Here is a 17535-nt window from a genome sequence, read left to right on the forward strand (position 1 = left end):
ATGGGGCGTTTCGGCCTCGCTCCCGGGTGTCCTGCTGCCCCGCGGACGCTCCACTTGGTCGGGGAAGGATGCTCTGAGGTTCGGCACGTTCTCGTTGGAGCTCCGAGTCTCCGGAGAAGCAGTGTTGTGACAACCACGACCGCCGGGAAGTTTTAAGTTACTCTTTGTAACCCAATAGCATTGCACACCAATCCAGTGTTTATAAAATAGGTAATTATCTGCAGCGGTGCTCATTCCAGCGATCTGCGGGGCGCAGACGACACTAAATGGAGCTGTTTGTCTTTCGAAATGAGTTGTTCACATTGGATCGTTGATGCGGTGATAAATGACGAATAATACTTACACTTTCAAGTAAACGGGTTTGATCTTTACTCTCAGCCCCCTTAACCCACCCTCACATCAGGAGAACGTTCACTTCGATATTCAGGATAATGGTGGTTATTTTACTTAGCGATTCGCATTTTTCCAGTTTTGGCCCAGCTTAAAGCAAATGATGAGTTAAGTTTCATTTACTGGCCACTAGCCTGCACAAAAGACTTTAATACTATGACGTTATGTGGAAACGGAGACATTATACGGGATAGAGAGTAAACGTTGAATAAGAAAAAAGCAGATAAGTAATTTTAAAGTACAGTTGCAAGAAAGAGATAGGTTCTTTTAATCCTTGCCTTCATCGGCTCTAAAATGAGTAGTGTTTATCTTGATTTAAGAATAAAGGTGGGCTTCCCTGGTGGCGCAGTGGTTGGGAGTCCGCCTGCCGATGCAGGGGATGCGGGTTCGTGCCCCGGTCCGGGAAGATCCCACATGCCGCGGAGCGGCTGGGCCCGTGAGCCATGGCCGCTGAGCCTGCGTGTCCGGAGCCTGTGCTCTGCAACGGGAGAGGCCACAGCAGTGAGAGGCTCGCGTACTGCAAAAACAAAACAAAACAAAACAAAACAACAACAACAAAAAAAGAATAAAGGTGAGAAACAATTTACCCCTTCCAATGATAAGCAAGCTGGAGGTTTTTTTGTTTGTTTGTTTTTTAATCACGATGTCATCCCAATAATGATTATTCATGTTTTCATGGACTTCACAGACACGTGAAACAAAAAAAAACTTATTCATTCAACAAGAAATATTTAATGAACACCTAGCATGTGCTAGCTGCTGTTCTATGCAGTAGGGATGCAGTGGTGAAAAATGTCTGTATGACATTTAATTTACCCCTTGGGCTAAAAAGTCAGAAAATATTTGATTAGCTTTACAAAGTTCTTAAAGTGTATGCCAAAGATTTTACCGTTTTCTGGACAAGGTTAGAAGACCAATAGCTAAGGCATAACTGTGACCACGCATTTTAGATATGCCACTAAAGAAAAGTGTTTAATTTTGAGGATAGATTGAAGAATTTTGGTTGTTTCAATTTTGTTCTTTGGAGTGTGTTTCAAAAATAGTTATTAAATTCTCTTTTCTAAGGTTATATTTCTAGTTTAACTGGAGATGCTGAAACCTATGGGAGTAAAAGAGATGAACATACAATTCTTTATGTTTTGAGGTGCTTAAAGTATAAATCCTAACACATTCATCTCAAACTTGAATTGCCCTAAACAATATGTGCTATCTTATCTACTCTAGTTTCGATTTACAAATTTTGCTTTGAAAGAAAATGTAATGCTGAGAACTACATTTTTTTTGCTGTTGTCATGAAGGACTAAGAAATGGCATTCGTGATATTTTGGAATCGTTAATTTTAATATACTTTGTTCTGACCTAGACTGGGAGGGGTCACCTCAACGCTCACGCACTCTTTTGGTGTATGTGCTAATATATCTTCCCAGTCACTTTAATATTGAACCTGCAAGAGGAGTCATGCTTTTAAGCATCATTAAATAATGGGTATGTTTATCACTGTTTGAAGATTCCCAGAAGACTTAAGGTAGCATTGCTGCCTGCCAAGGGCTAAGCACCTTATGGGACCAATTTTCAGAGGACAAGATACCACTGTTAGTTTAAAAATCATGATGTCCTATGGCCAATTAAAACATGCCAGCTATCCAGATTCATGTGCGGGGTTTGGTGTTGTCTTACTAAATCTGTTTTCAAAACTTCTAGCTTTTTCCTTGGATTCCGCATATTCTCACAGATTGCAGTCAAGCCTTTTGTTCATTTTCTTATTTTACTGGCATATCTAATATCTGGGTCAGAGCTTTCTCTATCAGATGTTTTACTGCTCAAATGTTCTCCCACCTGCACAACAGGTGGATTTCATCAGAGATTGATTCTGCAGTCCTTTTCTGAATTTGTTTTTGAGTACAGTGAGAGTGTTCAAAAGAACTTGCAATCTAAAGTACTCAGGGATCGGGTAATGCACCAGCAGAACTGTGAGTATTTGGGGAGTGTGTGCTTAGCACTGATGTGGAGGTCTCCTAATTCTGAACGACAGATTCTAACATTTTAGCGTCATGCCTTAGAACACAATTCACGTTAGGCTACCGTTTAGCTGCAGAGCTGGACTCCAGGGATCTTGGGGAAAAGTTTAAGTGCTCTAGGAAGATAATTGTTTGTCTCTAGCTAAGCACTTGCCTTTCTATAGAACACCCAAAACAAGCCCAAGAAAGAACTGGGGAACTTATGTGCTGTTCTGAGGACTGCAAAAGCAAAGGGGATTTTTTTCTTTTTTCCTTTCCTTTCTTTTTCTCTTTCTTTTTCTTTCCTTTCCTTTCCTTCTTTCTTTTTCTTCCTTCCTTTCTCTCTCATTCTTTCATCCTTTCGTTCTTTTTCTTTTTTTGACACGGTTTTGAAAGATATCAATAGGGACACATTTGTCGAGATAATTTGAAAGTAACTTCGAGAGAATCCACCTTTAAAAAGTCCCGTTGAAACCGCAATTCAGAATGTTTTTGTTCTCAAGAGACGAGATGACATAACTTTTAATAGTAAAATGAATCCCAGGCAGACATTTCCTACTACGCGTACTTGATGAATGGGTGGTGTCCTAGCTTCGTTCTTTCATGCGCAGAGTGTGTGCGCTGGGGTGCAGACGTGCTCTGTGTGTGCTGAGTTGGGGTGCAGACGTGCTCTGTGTGTGCTGAGTTGGGGTGCAGACGTGCTTCGCCAGTAGGCGAGGAGCCGGCAGCTGGTGCCCGCCCTGTGAACCGGACCCGGCCGCGCGTGGGCCCGTCCCCAGGCCCGGGTCGCATCGGTTCTGCTCAGTCCCGCGCCGAGAAGGGCGGAGCGCCTCGGCCCGCGCGCGGCCCGGGGCTGGGACACTACCCGAGCCTGCCGCTCCCCTCCCCCACCCCGAGGCACTGCCCCTCCCGCCGCAGCGGGCTCCGGATAGCCCGAGGGAGGCGGGGCGGCCTCTTCCCGACCGCCTCTTCCGGGGTAGGCGGGGCGTGACAGGGCCTCTTCCGTGTGGGCGGGGCCTGGTGGCCCCTCCCGGAGTGGGTATGGCTGGCGAGTCTCTGCGCGCGGCTCGCGGAGCGGCCATGCTGCGGACGCGCAGGGTCCCCGTGGGTTCCTCACTTTTCCGGGCCCCGCTGGGCCTGGGGCCGGGGCCGCGGCCGGGGCGGGCGGCGTCGGGGGCGCGCGGGCAGGGCTGGCTGCAGCCTGCGGGCTACGACACGGGCGTCAAGGTGTACAACAGCCTCACTGGGAGGAAAGACCCCTTGATCGTGAGCGGCGCGGACACCGCCTCCTGGTAGCCCCCGGGGATTGGGGGGGCGGGGTGCTGCGGGAGATGGGGCGGGAAGGGCTGTGGACCCAGCGTATTCGGAGGCGGGGCCTCTGCATGGAAAGCGGGATTGGGATCTCAGGTGGAAGCATTTAATTAGTGATAAAAGCATGTTTAAAGTCAGTGATTCACAGGTTCGGCTGTGCATTTAGCGATTCAAGTGTAATACAGCCCCGGCTATGCATTCCCCCAAAGTGGTTACTTTTCAAAAAAGGCATGATTATATGATGATCATAACTGAGAGTGGGGTGCCGTTTCTTGCAAATATGTTTCACCTGGTGGATTTTAACTCTGTTCCTAGGTATAGCTGTGGACCAACTGTCTACGATCATGCACACCTGGGTCATGCTTGGTGAGTGTCCTGAGGTTGAATTTTCACACCTTAAGGGACCATTTATTTTGGAAAGAAAAAGCCTTTGCATGTTTTTGCCATCCCTCAAGTGGCAACTTGAGAATGCTGAATAATTACTGTATTGCAGGCATCGTGGGAAGCATACATGTCACAGTCTCGCTTGGTCCCATTTCACAGGTGAGGAAGGTCAGGGAGGCAGTGAGGAGCAGTGAAGAAGGAGGACCTGTTTTGGAATCGTTGGGTAGTGAGATGAAGCCTTTCCAAGGGGCCTTGAATCAGCTGGTCAGGAGTTATTTCTGACCCCCATCGCTTATTTCCCAGCTTTGGACAGGCCACTTTATTACTTTTTTTTTTTTTAATAGTTATTTATTTATTTATTATTTATTTATTTTGGCTGCGGCGGATCTTAGTTGTGGCATGTGAGATCTTTTTTAGTTGCAACATGCCGACTTCTTCGTTGCGGCATGCATGTGGGATCCAGTTCCCGGACCAGGGATCGAACCTGGGCCCCCTGCATTGAGAGTGCAGAGTCTTACCCACTGGACCACCAGGGAAGTCCCCCACTTTATTACTTTGAGTCCTGGTTTCTTCATCTTTGAGGTGGGGATAATAGTATCCATCTTTTTGAATCTTCACAATTTTATGAAATAACTCCCATAAAGTGCTGCTTAACCCAGTCCCTGAGGTGGGAAGTGTGGTGAAGGCTCACCAGTTCTTTTTTTTTTTTTTTTGCGGTACGCGGCCTCTCACTGCTGTGGCCTCTCCTGTTGCGGAGCACAGGCTCCGGACGTGCAGGCTCAGCGGCCACGGCTCACGGGCCCAGCCGCTCCGCGGCATGTGGGATCTTCCCGGACCAGAGGCATGCACCCGTGTCCCCTGCATCGGCAGGCGGACTCTGAACCACTGCGCCACCAGGGAAACCCTGATCTCTTTATTGGAGTATTGAATATGTTGGGGGAAATATTGAAAACAGTAGAGGTTATTGTATCTCCCACCCTGGAAAACCTCTCCACAAAGGCAAAAGAGAAAGAAAACCGTTTTACTATCGAATAAGAATTAAACCTTCGAATGGGACGCACAGGCAGCTCGCTGAAAGGATTGCAGAGACGAAGGGACTTGCAGTCTTGTGTAAGCTGAGTGGGCCCAGCTCTCTGGTTCAGGCAGGTCTGCAGTGTGGATTCGGGCACCGGTTAGGCCCCTCCCATGGGGTGGCGAACATTCTTGGTAACTTCATTTCAAAGTGAAGGCTCCCAGGTCCTTGAAACCGTCCTGAGTTATGAGACTGACGGAGGCTTGTTTAGCCATTAGAAGCATTTAGGTGCATTTTAAAAGGGCCGAGGAAGAGATTCTGAAAGAAAGGGGGACTGGGGCAGAGCCTCTCCCTTATCTCCAACCATAGCAGAACCAGGCCTTTCAGTTGTAACTTGGGTCTGTCCTTACAAATACGGAAAAGAGTACGGATCCTCAGTGTACGGCCAAGACAGTGTCCGTGGTTCTTCGGCTGAGAAACAGAACGCCATCAACACCCCAGAAGCCTCCTGTCCGACTCCCTCGCCCAGGCCCCCCTTGAGGATAACCACTCTGGGCATCTCGGCGGTGCGTCATCAGGGAGAGTCCTCAATTAGGCGTGTCCCTGCGAGGTAGAACCCTAAGTGCTACGAGATTTCTGAAGAGGTTGTTATCTTGGGGGCAGGGATGGTCAGGCACGGGCAGGCACGGGCCACTGCTCTTAAGTAAAGTTTAAAATCCCAAAGCCTGGGACCGTGTCCTTCCGCGGGTCTGTCCCCGCTCACTCTCCAGGTTCCTGTCTCCACACTGTCCTCCCGGCTCGCCCCGCCAGCCTCTGTGCTAAAGAGACAGACACTTAACAGACTCAGCTCTTGCTACGTGCCATTCTAAATGCTGCGCAAACCCCAGCCAGTGATATCCTCCGACCACACCAGGTGGTGGTGCTCTCATCCCCAGAGTGTAAATGGGGACAGGTCCCCTGGCTGGGAAGTGCTGAGCTGAGGGGGAGGCGGGTGTCTGCCGAGTTCGGGTTCCCCGCTAGGGGTGTGGCCTCAGCCAGGAGAGCTGGTCCTGCACCTGGGCTTTCAAGGTACCCACGGTGCTTGTGGAGGCCCCGGGGAGCAGCCCCATGCAGGTATCAGGGACCCGCAGCCCCCGAGCTCCTCTGGGCTGCGCGTGTGATTTGACTCTTTTCACTCTGTTTTAGGTTCCTGTTAGCTTTTTCTCTTAAATCTCATTTCTTGTAGAGTTTTCCTGACTTGACAAAGAGGGGTACACTGATGATAATTATAGTAAGAATTAGTTGGAATTCCTCCTGCACAGGCACCAAGATTATGTACAGCAACCCTATGACATAGTGGAATTTTGCCCAGTTCATAAATTAGCAGTCTGAGGCTTCAAAAGGATATTTAACCTTTTAGCTCCTTGAGAAGGAGTTTTGGAGATGCTTGTCCCTAGAATTTGGCCTCAGCTCTGTTTGGGGCGGGTGGGTGTTGGGAGTTCAAGGGGTACAATAATAAGGCTCATTTTCAAGGGAAAATGATTTTATGAGCTCAAATTTAGGCCGTGTGGATAGCAGAGATGAGCATGAGATTAGCTGACCCTGAGTTTTAAGGTGGTTTTTATGGGAAACTGTTTTCTTGAGATTTTAAATGGATCTTAGATTTTAAACCCTTTTGCTTTCACAAGTCTGAATTACCCCTGTGCAGTCTGTCCATAAGCTGGTGTTTCTATATTCCACAGTTGTGTGCATGTTTCTTAGGAATGATCTTATCCAGCTTTGATGGGATTGTCCCTGTCTTGATTTGTCATTATTTGCTTCTATCTCTTGTCACGGTGAAACATTAGTTATTCTAGAACACGAACAAGGATGGTAAAAGCTCTCAGTATCTTGACCACCTCCTGAACTTGCATCACGAGTGAATTTTTTATACAGTTGAATAGATGTAAACTCAACGTCTGTAAAGTTAAAAATGCTAATGCGGTGTCCTGAAATTGAGGCAGCACCTTTGTCAGTTTCTCGTGCAGACCCACATGGGCCAGTCAGTAAAAGGCTTTTCCTTTTCTCAGCTGTCCTTGGAGCTGTCCTTGATATCACACGCTCACAGTCAACGTGCGGCATCACGTTAAATGTACTGCACGCTTTTGAAGATCACAGTGATGACTTTCGGTTTTAAAGATGCCCTAACGTTTTTTTTCTTTCAGCTCATATGTTAGATTTGATATAATTCGAAGGATCCTTACCAGGGTTTTTGGGTGCAACATCATCATGGTGATGGGAATTACAGACGTGGATGATAAAATAATCAAAAGAGCCAATGAGGTAAGTGTGGATTATATTGATTAGTGCTTTGATTGATTAGTATTCTAACCCCTATTCGACACTTCTTATTTGCACTTCACAAGACTTTTCAGGCCTTACTGTCCACACGTGGCCCCCACGAGGATACTCTGACAGGTTATCTTCCTGAATCGTCTCATTCCTTGGAGGCTTCCTGGCCTGAATGCAGGCCCTTCCCTGCCCCCTCAGCCTCCAGGGTAAATACCTTACTCCCTGTTTACAGAGGAAAGTCAAAAGGCCATTTTGGGGCTCGGGAAATTTAGCTCATAGGAGGTTTAATTTTCTCATTTGTTAAGTGAACAGGGTGCTTCCCTTATATCTCATTCAGCATTTAGAGGAAGTCTTGGGGGGAAATCCTAACATAGGGATTAACTAAAATAGTTATATTTTTATTTTTTATTTTTAAAAATTTTATTTATTTTTTTGGCCGTGGCACGTGGCTTCTGGGATCTTAGTTCCCCGACCAGGGATTGAGCCTGGACCCTCGGCGGTGAGAACAAAGAGTCCTAACCACTGGACCACCAGGGAAGTCCCTGTAGTTCTATTGTTATTATTTATTTATTTATTTATTTTGGCTGCACTGGGTCTCAGTTGCGGCATGCATGCGGGATCTAGTTCCCTGACCAGGGATCGAACCTGGGCCCCCGGCATTGGGAGCGCGGAGTCCTAACCATGGGACTGCCAGGGAATTCCCTATAGTCTTATATATGTGTATATATATATATATATATGTATATATATATTTTTAAATAAATTTATTTCTTGTTTTCTTTTTTTTTTTTTTTTTTTTTGCGGTACGCGGGCCTCTCACTGTTGTGGTCTCTCCCATTGCGGAGCACAGGCTCCGGACACGCAGGCTCAGCGGCCATGGCTCACGGGCCCAGCCGCTCCGCGGCATGTGGGATCTTCCCGGACCGGGGCACGAACCCGTGTCCCCTGCATCGGCAGGCGGACTCTCAACCACTGTGCCACCAGGGAAGCCCTATTTTTTTATTTTATTTTATTTATTCTTGGCTGTGTTGGGTCTTCGTTGCTGCACGCGAGCTTTCTTTAGTTGCGGCGAGTGGGGGCTACTCTTCGTTGCGGTGCGTGGGTTTCCCATCGCGGTGGATTCTCTTGTTGCGGAGCAAGGGGTCTAGACATGCGGGCTCAGTAGTTGTGGCTCACGGGCTTAGTTGCTCCGTGGCATGTGGGATCTTCCTGGACCAGGGCTTGAACCCGTGTCCCCTGCATTAGCAGGTGGATTCTTAACCACTGTGCCACCAGGGAAACCCCCTATAGTTATATTTTTAAAAGTCTACTTTCAAAGGTTCACCTCTTCTGCTTTTTATGATTAGCAACTCTCTATAACAATTATGTATATCTATAACAGTTATCTCTAACGATCTGTAAAAAATTGTTAAATTATCTAATTTACAGAAAAACCTACATGGAGTGCCTTACATCCTGTAATTTTAAAAATGTATGAATATATGTATATATATAGTGTTTTTTTTAGAAAACGAGTTTATACTTTATATTGTTTCGTAACCTGCTTTTTCCACTTATTGCATTTTGAGTGTGTTTTCATGTTAAGTATTCTTAAACATTTTAAAATTGTCTTACAACCTTCCGTCACACAGACATTGTACTTACTACCATCCTTATATTTGGACTCTTGCATTCCTCATATTCTGTTATTTTCTCTCAGATTTATTTCCTAGAAACCCCATCTCCCTATTTCCTACCGATTTGCCTTTTTAATAACTAGACAGCATTCCGCCGTTGGGGGCTACTCAAGAGATTCCTCTGGACCTCCCCATCTTTGACTGTTTTTATTGTTTCTAGATGTTAAAAATAGTGCTGCAGTGAATTTCTTTTTCTCCCCCCGTTTTGTTTGCTTAAATATTTTTCCCAAGGTGGAATTACTAGGTCAAATGATGAGCAGTTTATCTGATACTATTTGTCACCCTTCTTGGAGCTGGATCATTTCAGAGAGAGGTTACCAGCAGTGCCGAAAATGGGTTCCAACTTTAAACGTATTGCCTCACGTCCTCAGCACGGCAGGGTTTCCCATTTTTACTTAGTCTGGATAGTTCAGTCAGTGTGTCGTGTCCCCTGACAGTGGACTCGACTTCCGTTTCCAGGACTGTCCCTGAACTTCATTGACCATCCGGGTCCTGGCTCAGGCCTGGGACAGAGGCTTTACGTGGACAGAGGTGAGACCGACAGTTCCTGGCCTCCGGACCTTGTGTCCGGTGAGGCAGACGGACCCTCAGACGGATGCTCTGTGTGTGACTTAGTTTATTTTGTAAGCCCAGATTGGGGGTGGGGTGCAAAGAGGGTCACTGCGCCTTTCTGGAATTCAGAGATGACTTACTGGAGGAGTTTCGCCCACGCGGGATGTTAGGAAGGGACTGGCACGTGAAGAGCGAGACATTCTGGGTGGAGGGGAGAGCGTGTCCCGCGTGGAAGCCAATCCTGCAGTATCCGTGGCACATGGGGCGGGCGGTGCCAGCTGGCGAAGCTGGAGAGGGAGGGGCATCCCGGCCTGGACGATGACCTGGGAGTTGGGCTTTGTTCCGTAGACCGTGGGACCTTCCAGCACGGGACCAGCTCAGTGCAGTGGGAATGGCCCGCTCTGGGGCGGAGGGATGCGACCAGGGACGAGGGCCTCAGGGAAGGCTCGGTGGGCGCCCTGCACTGGGGGAGGGTGCGCGCTTCGTGAGTGGAGAGAGAGGGAGTTTGAGGTATCGGAGGAAACCCAAACCAGTAGGAAGCTCAGCTCAGGGCTGTGTTGAAATAAAAATACGCATGTGGTCTTTGTCGTGGTTCCTGGTCCACAGCTGGAGTGATAGTGTCTTCTCTGAGCTAATGGGATGACCAGTGGCTGGGCCCCTAGATGGTGTTGGGATGGGGGCTGGTGCCAGAAAGAGCAGCCATGAGTCGAGCTGGAACTTTCACTGCCACCTGCGTCCCTCCTGGGCAGTGGGGGAGAGGGGCTGGAGGTTGAGCCGATCGCCGATGGCCAGGGATTTCATCAGCCTTCCCAAGGATGGAGCCTCCGTAAGACCCCCGACCACGGGGCTCTGGAGCTTCCCGGTTGCTGGACGTGGAGGTGCTGGGAGGTGGTGCCCAACGGCCCTCCGAGGGCATGCACGCCCCCGCTCCCCAACCTCGTCCCGCGTGTCTTGTCCACGGGGCGGCTGCTGAGTTGTGTCCTTTATATAAACTGGTAATGGGAAGTGGAGTGCTCTCCTGAGTTCCGTGACTCATTTCATCAAACCCCCAAATTTCTAGTTGGTGGACAAAAGTGCTGGTGGCCTGAGGACCCCACTGCTGCAGGTGTCTGAAGTGGGGCAGTCCCGTGGGACTGAGCCCTTAACTTGCGGGGTCTATGCTGACCCCGGGAGCTGGTGTCAGAATAGAATTGACGGGGCTTCCCTGGTGGCGCGGTGGTTAAGAATCCGCCTGCCAATGCAGGGGACAGGGGTTTAAGCCCTGGTCCGGGAAGATCCCACAAGCCGCGGAGCAGCTAAGCCCGTGCGCCACAACTACTGAGTCTGCGCTCTAGAGCACGTGAGCCACAACTACTGAAGCCTACGTGCCACAACTACTGAAGCCCGTGCGCCAGAGCCTGCGCTCCGCAACAAGAGAAGCCACCGTGATGAGAAGCCCGCGCACCGCAACGAAGAGTAGCCTCCGCTCGCCGCAACTAGAGAAAGCCTGTGCGCAGCAAAAAAGACCCAATGCAGCCAAAAATCAATAACAATAAAATAAATAAATTTATTAAAAAAAACAAATAGGATTGACTTCCAGCTGGAGTCAGAGGGTCGGAGAAGTGGTTGGCATTGGAAAAGACACACCACGTTTGGTACCAGAAAGGAGCCACTGCAGGGCTGGAGGTGAAGGTCAGGCGGTGCCAGCGCTGGCGGTTCCTCATCCCATCCCTGGTTCTCTCTGACGGTTTAGTTCGAGCCCTGGCCTGATTCTGTCTCTGCCTGGTCTCCAAATCCCCCACCTGTGTCCGGTGTCCCTGCGGTCAGGTGTCCACCCTGGTCCACCACCGGAGCCTAGAGGCGAGGTCACGAGGAGCTGCCCCTTCGTGGGGACCTGTGAGGGAGGGGGAGACGGGGGCGGGAAGGGGGCGGGCGGCTTGGGGCCGCAGGGGCGGGGCCCCTGCCCCCGACTGCCAGGGCCCGTGCGCTGCTGTCGCTGTCCCTCTGCCCTGGCACCGGAGCCGTTTGCCCAGGGCCGTCTGACTTCAGTTTGTGCTCAGCCACTTGCTGGGGTGGTTTTGAGCAAACACGATGCAGGAAGGAGTGTCCTGTCGTCCACGGTGAGGACAGACCAAGGGGAAGGCGGGGGGCAGGCATGCGACGTCCCTCTGGAATCTGCTGGGATCCAGGCGGGAGCGAACAGGGTCCGGGATGCGTGGTGGGAAGGTCCGTCCCGCGGCGCGGAGCAGGGTGGACGCTGGAGCGCCGCCTCGCTGGCCGGGGGTGGGACGGAAAGGACAGAAGCCTGTGACCTGGCGTGGCAGCTGGGTGAGTAGCCCGCAGGAAGCCCGCGGCAGGGCCGGCGTCTGGAAGTGCAAGGCTGCTCAGGAAGGAAGGCGCCCCGGTCGGCGTTTCACCTGTCCTCACGCCCAGCCGGGACGAGAGGCCGCGCAGCAGTGTCCCCGCTCTGGGCGCTTTGGGGTTGGCTGTGAGTCTTCGGAGTCGGAGGTGGAGCTGCCCAGCCGTGGCGGGGGCTTGGCGGGGTGGGCGCCGGAGGGGAAAGACGGGGTGCGTGGGGGGGTTAGGGGAGTGTCAGTCGCGGGGTGAAGGCCGGGAGCCTGGGGAGGGAGGGGCTGGGCATCCGCAAGCGCAGGAGGAGTGGGGCTTCAGAGGGGCCCCGCGGGAGGCGTCGCTTGCTACTTTATAAAGGACTGGCACGACTTAGGACGTGAGAGTCGGTAGGATTGGTTAAAGATCCTCAGCGTAGAGAGTGTTTTAATTTTTGACACCTGAGCGTTTCAGTACTTATTACAGAGCAGGATGCTAACCTGGCATCAAAGGGTCTCTTCTGTCCTCAAAATAGAGTCTTACTTCAAGATGATAAACCATTCATCTGAAACACAGAGTTACAAAGATACCTGTTTGTTTCTTGGGATCCAGCAGAGAGGCTGTTCCTTTGACTGAAGGCACGCGTCTTTGACGGTGGCCATACCCTTCATGTCATCGCTCCAGCACTTGCTCTTAAAATATTTTAACTTATAATATTTCACTTTTCTGAATCACTTCCTTGACTTTAATTTTTGGCACAGTTTTATAGTTCATCAGGGATAAAAACCGCAGGAGGACTTCTGGGGTAAGGATGAAAAGAAACGAGGTATATTCGCATGGTCGCATTTTGTGTTAAGAAAAACGATGACAGGGCTTCCCTGGTGGCGCAGTGGTTGAGAGTCCGCCTGCCGATTGAGGGAACGTGGGTTCGTGCCCCGGTCCGGGAAGATCCCACATGCAGCGGAGCGGCTGGGCCCGTGAGCCATGGCCGCTGAGCCTGCGCGTCCGGAGCCTGTGCTCCGCAACGGGAGAGGCCACAGCAGTGAGAGGCCCGTGTACCGCAAAAAAAAAAAAAAAAAAAAAAAAAAACGATGATAAATGTCTCAGCGACTCCAGCCGAGTTACCCTCTCTGTGCTTTGGAACCCTGGCCCGCGGGCTCTTCCCTCCGGGAGGAAGGCTGGACGCGCAGCTGAGGGCCAGGGCTCAACCGGCCGCGGGGTCCCCTGCCGGGGAGAGCTCAGCTGAGGTGAGCCGGCCGGGGTCTGAGATAACAGGGACCAGGACCCGGTGTCAGCAGCGCCTCCTGCAGGTTGTTCTGTGGAGAGAGCAGCGCGAGCCCCTTGTGGGTGGGTCCAGCTGCCTAGAGCGAAAATGTTAGTTCTGGAATAGGATTCCCTCTCCCCCAAGCCAGCAACGGCTCGTGCCCCCTTCCAGTTCACTGTCACCTGTGAGCGCTCGCAGCCGTCCTCACCACACGTGCCTGTTTGCGCAGAGGTGTCCCCGACGCGCCGTGTGTCCGTATTATCGGAGCCGGACACGCTGATCCTAGAGCTCCCACGAAAGGGCAGGAAGCAAGAGTAGCCAGGACGAGGGAGGGAGGAGCCCTACGAGATGCTAAAAGTTAAAAACCTATAGAAAGTGGTTGTTGTGTTTGTTTTTAATATAGTCTTTCCCCTTTTTTAGCACAGCTTTACTGAGGTGGAACAGACCTGGGGGAAGCTGCACGAAGTGCACACAGCGTGTGCAGCCCGATAAACCCCCCACACCTGTGACCATCACCGGTGTCGAGATGGTGACCGTCACCACCCTTCCCCCCAGAAACCCCGTCCTCCAGCCTCCCTGCGCCCTACCCCGAAGCAGCCCCGTCCACATTCTGCGTCTCTGGAGGCTGTAGAGATTAAACATTAATTTACAGTTGCACGAAGAGACAGACGATGGAACACACTAGAAAGTCTAGAAATAGACACAGTAAATCATGGAAATTTATTTTATGATAAAGATGGCATTTCAGATCATTGGGGAACAGATGAAATTACTCAGTAAAAAGTGTTGACAGTTGGGTAACCATCTGGGGAAGAAAATAAACCAAAGTTGGATATATGCCTCACAACCAAATCTGAAGCAGATCAGATTTCACAGAAGTGGAACCACAAATTACTGGAATAAACCTTGGGACACTTTTTATAGCCTCGTGTTGGGGAAGGCTTTCCTAAGTTTGTTTCCAAACCCAGAAAAGATGGAGAAATGTAAAAGATTGCTAAATATAAAAATGAAATTTTCTACCTGCCATAAAATAGCCATAAGGTTGAAAGACTGTGAAAAAAATGGAAATTCACACTGGGGATAAGAGGGTGATTTCTTTAAAAAATACTTCCTACATATCAATAAGAAAAGACCTACAACTCTGTAGAAAAAAGGTTAATTTCAGATGGTTTAGTGCAGATGGTCCCTAACCACGTGAGATGTTCAAGCTCCCTCAAAATATGAGAAATGCAGCTTAAAGATGCAACGAGATCGTGCTTTTCAGTATCGCGTTGACGCGGTCTAGCCGCCCCCCAGCACTGTGCCCGAGCCTGCCGGGTCACGTTCAAGCTCCTCCGGAGGCGCTGCCAGCAGCCTGCCAAGGGTGTGCGTGTGTCCTCGGCCAGGGCGTCACGTGCGGGTCTGTAGCTTAGGCTGCGCACTCGCGTGGGTGTCACGGCCGGAGACGGCGAGAACGCGGACCGGGTGGTGCGAGGTTCACGCCCGGCTGGGAGACGGACGCGGACGCAGGCCTGCGTGGGAAGGTGGCGCTCGGCGCACCGCGTGCCCGGGTCCTGGATACCGTGGGGCGTCGGCCGAGGAGACCAGGCGCAGGCGCGCGTGGGGCTCTTGAGAGGAGGTAAAAGCATGCAGCTGACCACGCTTGTGCTCCGGGGATGACTCTGACGGCGTTTGCCTTGTGGGAGGGGCGCCGGGCTTGGGCACATTGACCTTGCTCGCGTTCTCCGAGAGAGAATTGCCGCGCAGGAGACTGAAACCAGGTGAATACTGATCAGATAGATGCTGATCTTTGGGTCCCACATTGCGTTTTATTTGAAACAAACGGCACAATGACACCGAGTCTTTAGGCGTTGTTGTTCGGTTGGCCTTTTGTCCTCTGGGGAGATGTGCGGTGGCAGATTGCTTGTTTAGGAGGTCTGCTGTGCCACAAGGCCACGCTCAGGAGCAGGCCCAGTGGGTCTGGGGGCCCTGTCTGCGCGGGAGTGATGTGAACAAGGGTCCTGTGTCCGCAGAGCTGTCTCACCCGCGTGCACGGGAATCCCCGGAGCCGTCTACGGGGTGACTCAGTGGGGCTCTCCACCTTGCAGAGAAAGCTGAGGCAGAGAGGTCTGTTGTCTTGCCCCAGACCACGCAGCGAAAAAGACACTTCGTGCACCAGGTTTATTTCTTCAGTAAACGTTCCTGGCCTCGGTTTCCAGGACGATTCCCTTTTCGGGCCCTGGGCTGGGACGAAGGTGGCCTCAGGGTGACGGGGCTCGGGGTGGCCTTCCACTTGAGGAGGTTTCCTCGTCCTCCGGAGCGGGAGTGTCTTCCCCCTGACGCAGCTTCACGGGGTGGGGTTAGGGGAGCGGACGCAGGTGCCCGCGGAGTTGAGAGCTCACGGTCGTGGACCCACGTAGGCTTTCAGGACGTCAGGGTCGTGCCCTGTGCTGGGAGTGTTCCGCTGCTGGAAAGCAAGAAGCGCTCTAGGAAGGACTGTCGTGTGTGCCGCGCCCCCTCCCCGCCGAATCCAGAGCCCCTGCGTTCAGAACTCAGCGTCCTTCTCTGGGGGTCCTGCTTGCCCCCAGACGTCCAGCCCTGGCCCCTCCAGACTGAACGCCCGTCACAGTCCCCATTGACCGGGGCTGTTTCTGAGACATTTCCTCACACATGTACTTGTGACTTGTTTTCTCTTGCCCCCTGAGAGATAAAGGGATAAAAGTCGGGAACTCAAGTGGTTGTGTGTCGGACGGGGTGGCCCGGCTTGCCCTGGTCCTAGAAGAGCAGGGGCTACTTTGGAGGTCTTTGGGTTTTGTGTTGAATTATATCACGGAAATCATGGCACTGTTTATTCCCTTTTCTCTGACCAGAAAACAGGTCAGTAAACCTTTTTGACCAGCTAAGGGGCTAGGATGATCAAATGCCCCTTTGTGAGCAGGACCGCGTGGAGGCCGCGCCGTGCGGCCCGGGAGGGGTGGCCGTGCCTCTGGGGTTCCGTCGTGAGCCCCCCAGACTCGCATGCTCTCTTCATCTTCTTACAGATGAACGTGTCGCCCGCTTCCCTGGCCAATCTTTATGAAGAAGACTTTAAACAAGACATGGCAGCCTTGAAGGTAGGTGGGTGATGAGTAGCTTGGACGGTGGAGTCAGTGGGGCTGCCCCCCCTCCGCGTGGAGCTGGGGAAACCGCGTCTCTCCTCTGCTTTCTTACAGGTTCTCCCACCCACCGTGTACCTGAGGGTAACTGAAAACATTCCTCAGATAATTGCTTTTATCGAGAGAATAATTGCTAACGGGCACGCTTACTCCACCCCGAAAGGTAGCGGTTATGTTACTAACCTGCTCGCTGGGTGAGACCCCGTGGGATTCTGACGGGCGGGCTGCATGTTTGGGTGGCTCGGATGGGCTGAACGTCTTACTGTCTTTCTTGGTAGGATTCTTACGGCAAAAATGTGAGATTTTCTATGTTTGTGTCTCTTTGTGAAACTGCTGAATCAGTTCTCTTTCAAAATACCTCGCACCGTCAGAGGCGAGATGAGCATCGTAGAGTCCATCTTGACGAGGCAGACGTGGCCGGGTGCTAACGGCCCCGGGGTCCGGGTGGGAGTACAGTCTTCACTGGAACCTTTTTTCAACTTGGTTTATAACTTTTCATAACACAGCGGGGGACAGTGGCGGTCGCTCTGAAGACCCACTCCCTTGTTAAGGGCTCTCCTCCCTCTCTGCGTAGGGGAGGGTTGTTTTCGCTGGGCCAATGGCAGAAACGGCACATCTCCCGACACTGCCACTCGCATCTGTGAATAAAGGGCCTCGCCCTACGTAACCCCAGCGTCATCACCAGCCCCAGGCGCTGCACCGAGCCCTCCCGCATCCCGTGGCCTCTGCACGGGACTGTGTCCCCTCTTCCGTCTAAGACACACCCATAGTGTTCCCTCCACGAAGCTGAAGACACTGGCTGGGTCCCTTGTACAGAACACCCCGTCTTCGGGTGCTTTGCCTGATCCTCTTGGAGACAAAACCTGAATATAGCAAATACGTGAAGGAAAAACCGCAAGTCCTTGTGTGCACAGGCTGCACGCGGTTCCAGGCAGGGTCCCCGCGCCTCTCAAGCTCTCGGGCAGGACCACGAAGGAAAGGTGCTCCCTGTCCGGTCATCCCCTTAAACCGCATCTAGGGTCACACTTCTTCATTTGTCTTTTACTTGCTATGAGCATGGCAGCATCTGCAGAGCCCCAACCCGGGCTGGGCACTCTGGGCATTATTCACAGGGTCAGAGGCTTTTCTGGTCCAAGAACCGACAAGTTGTGCAAATAAGGCAGCATGGGATGGGCTGCCCAGTGGGACGCTGCAGATG

The 17535-nt window shown here is 51.5% G+C and overlaps 1 protein-coding gene across 1 annotated transcript in view; it reads left to right on the forward strand.

Moving 5' to 3' along the window:
* Positions 1-3467: 3467 nt before the first annotated feature.
* CARS2 (cysteinyl-tRNA synthetase 2, mitochondrial) overlaps positions 3468-17535 on the forward strand; it is a gene marked incomplete at its 5' end in the record, with an annotated part of 32797 nt that continues 18729 nt past the window's right edge. The window contains 5 exons of the mRNA XM_079722116.1: positions 3468-3679; positions 4014-4064; positions 7278-7395; positions 16224-16295; positions 16395-16500. Of these exons, the coding sequence (XP_079578242.1) occupies positions 3468-3679; positions 4014-4064; positions 7278-7395; positions 16224-16295; positions 16395-16500 (559 nt within the window). The remainder of the gene's footprint in view (positions 3680-4013; positions 4065-7277; positions 7396-16223; positions 16296-16394; positions 16501-17535) is intronic.

Source organism: Hyperoodon ampullatus, assembly GCF_949752795.1.
Source record: "Hyperoodon ampullatus genome assembly, chromosome: 16".
NCBI classification, from domain to species: domain Eukaryota; kingdom Metazoa; phylum Chordata; class Mammalia; order Artiodactyla; family Ziphiidae; genus Hyperoodon; species Hyperoodon ampullatus.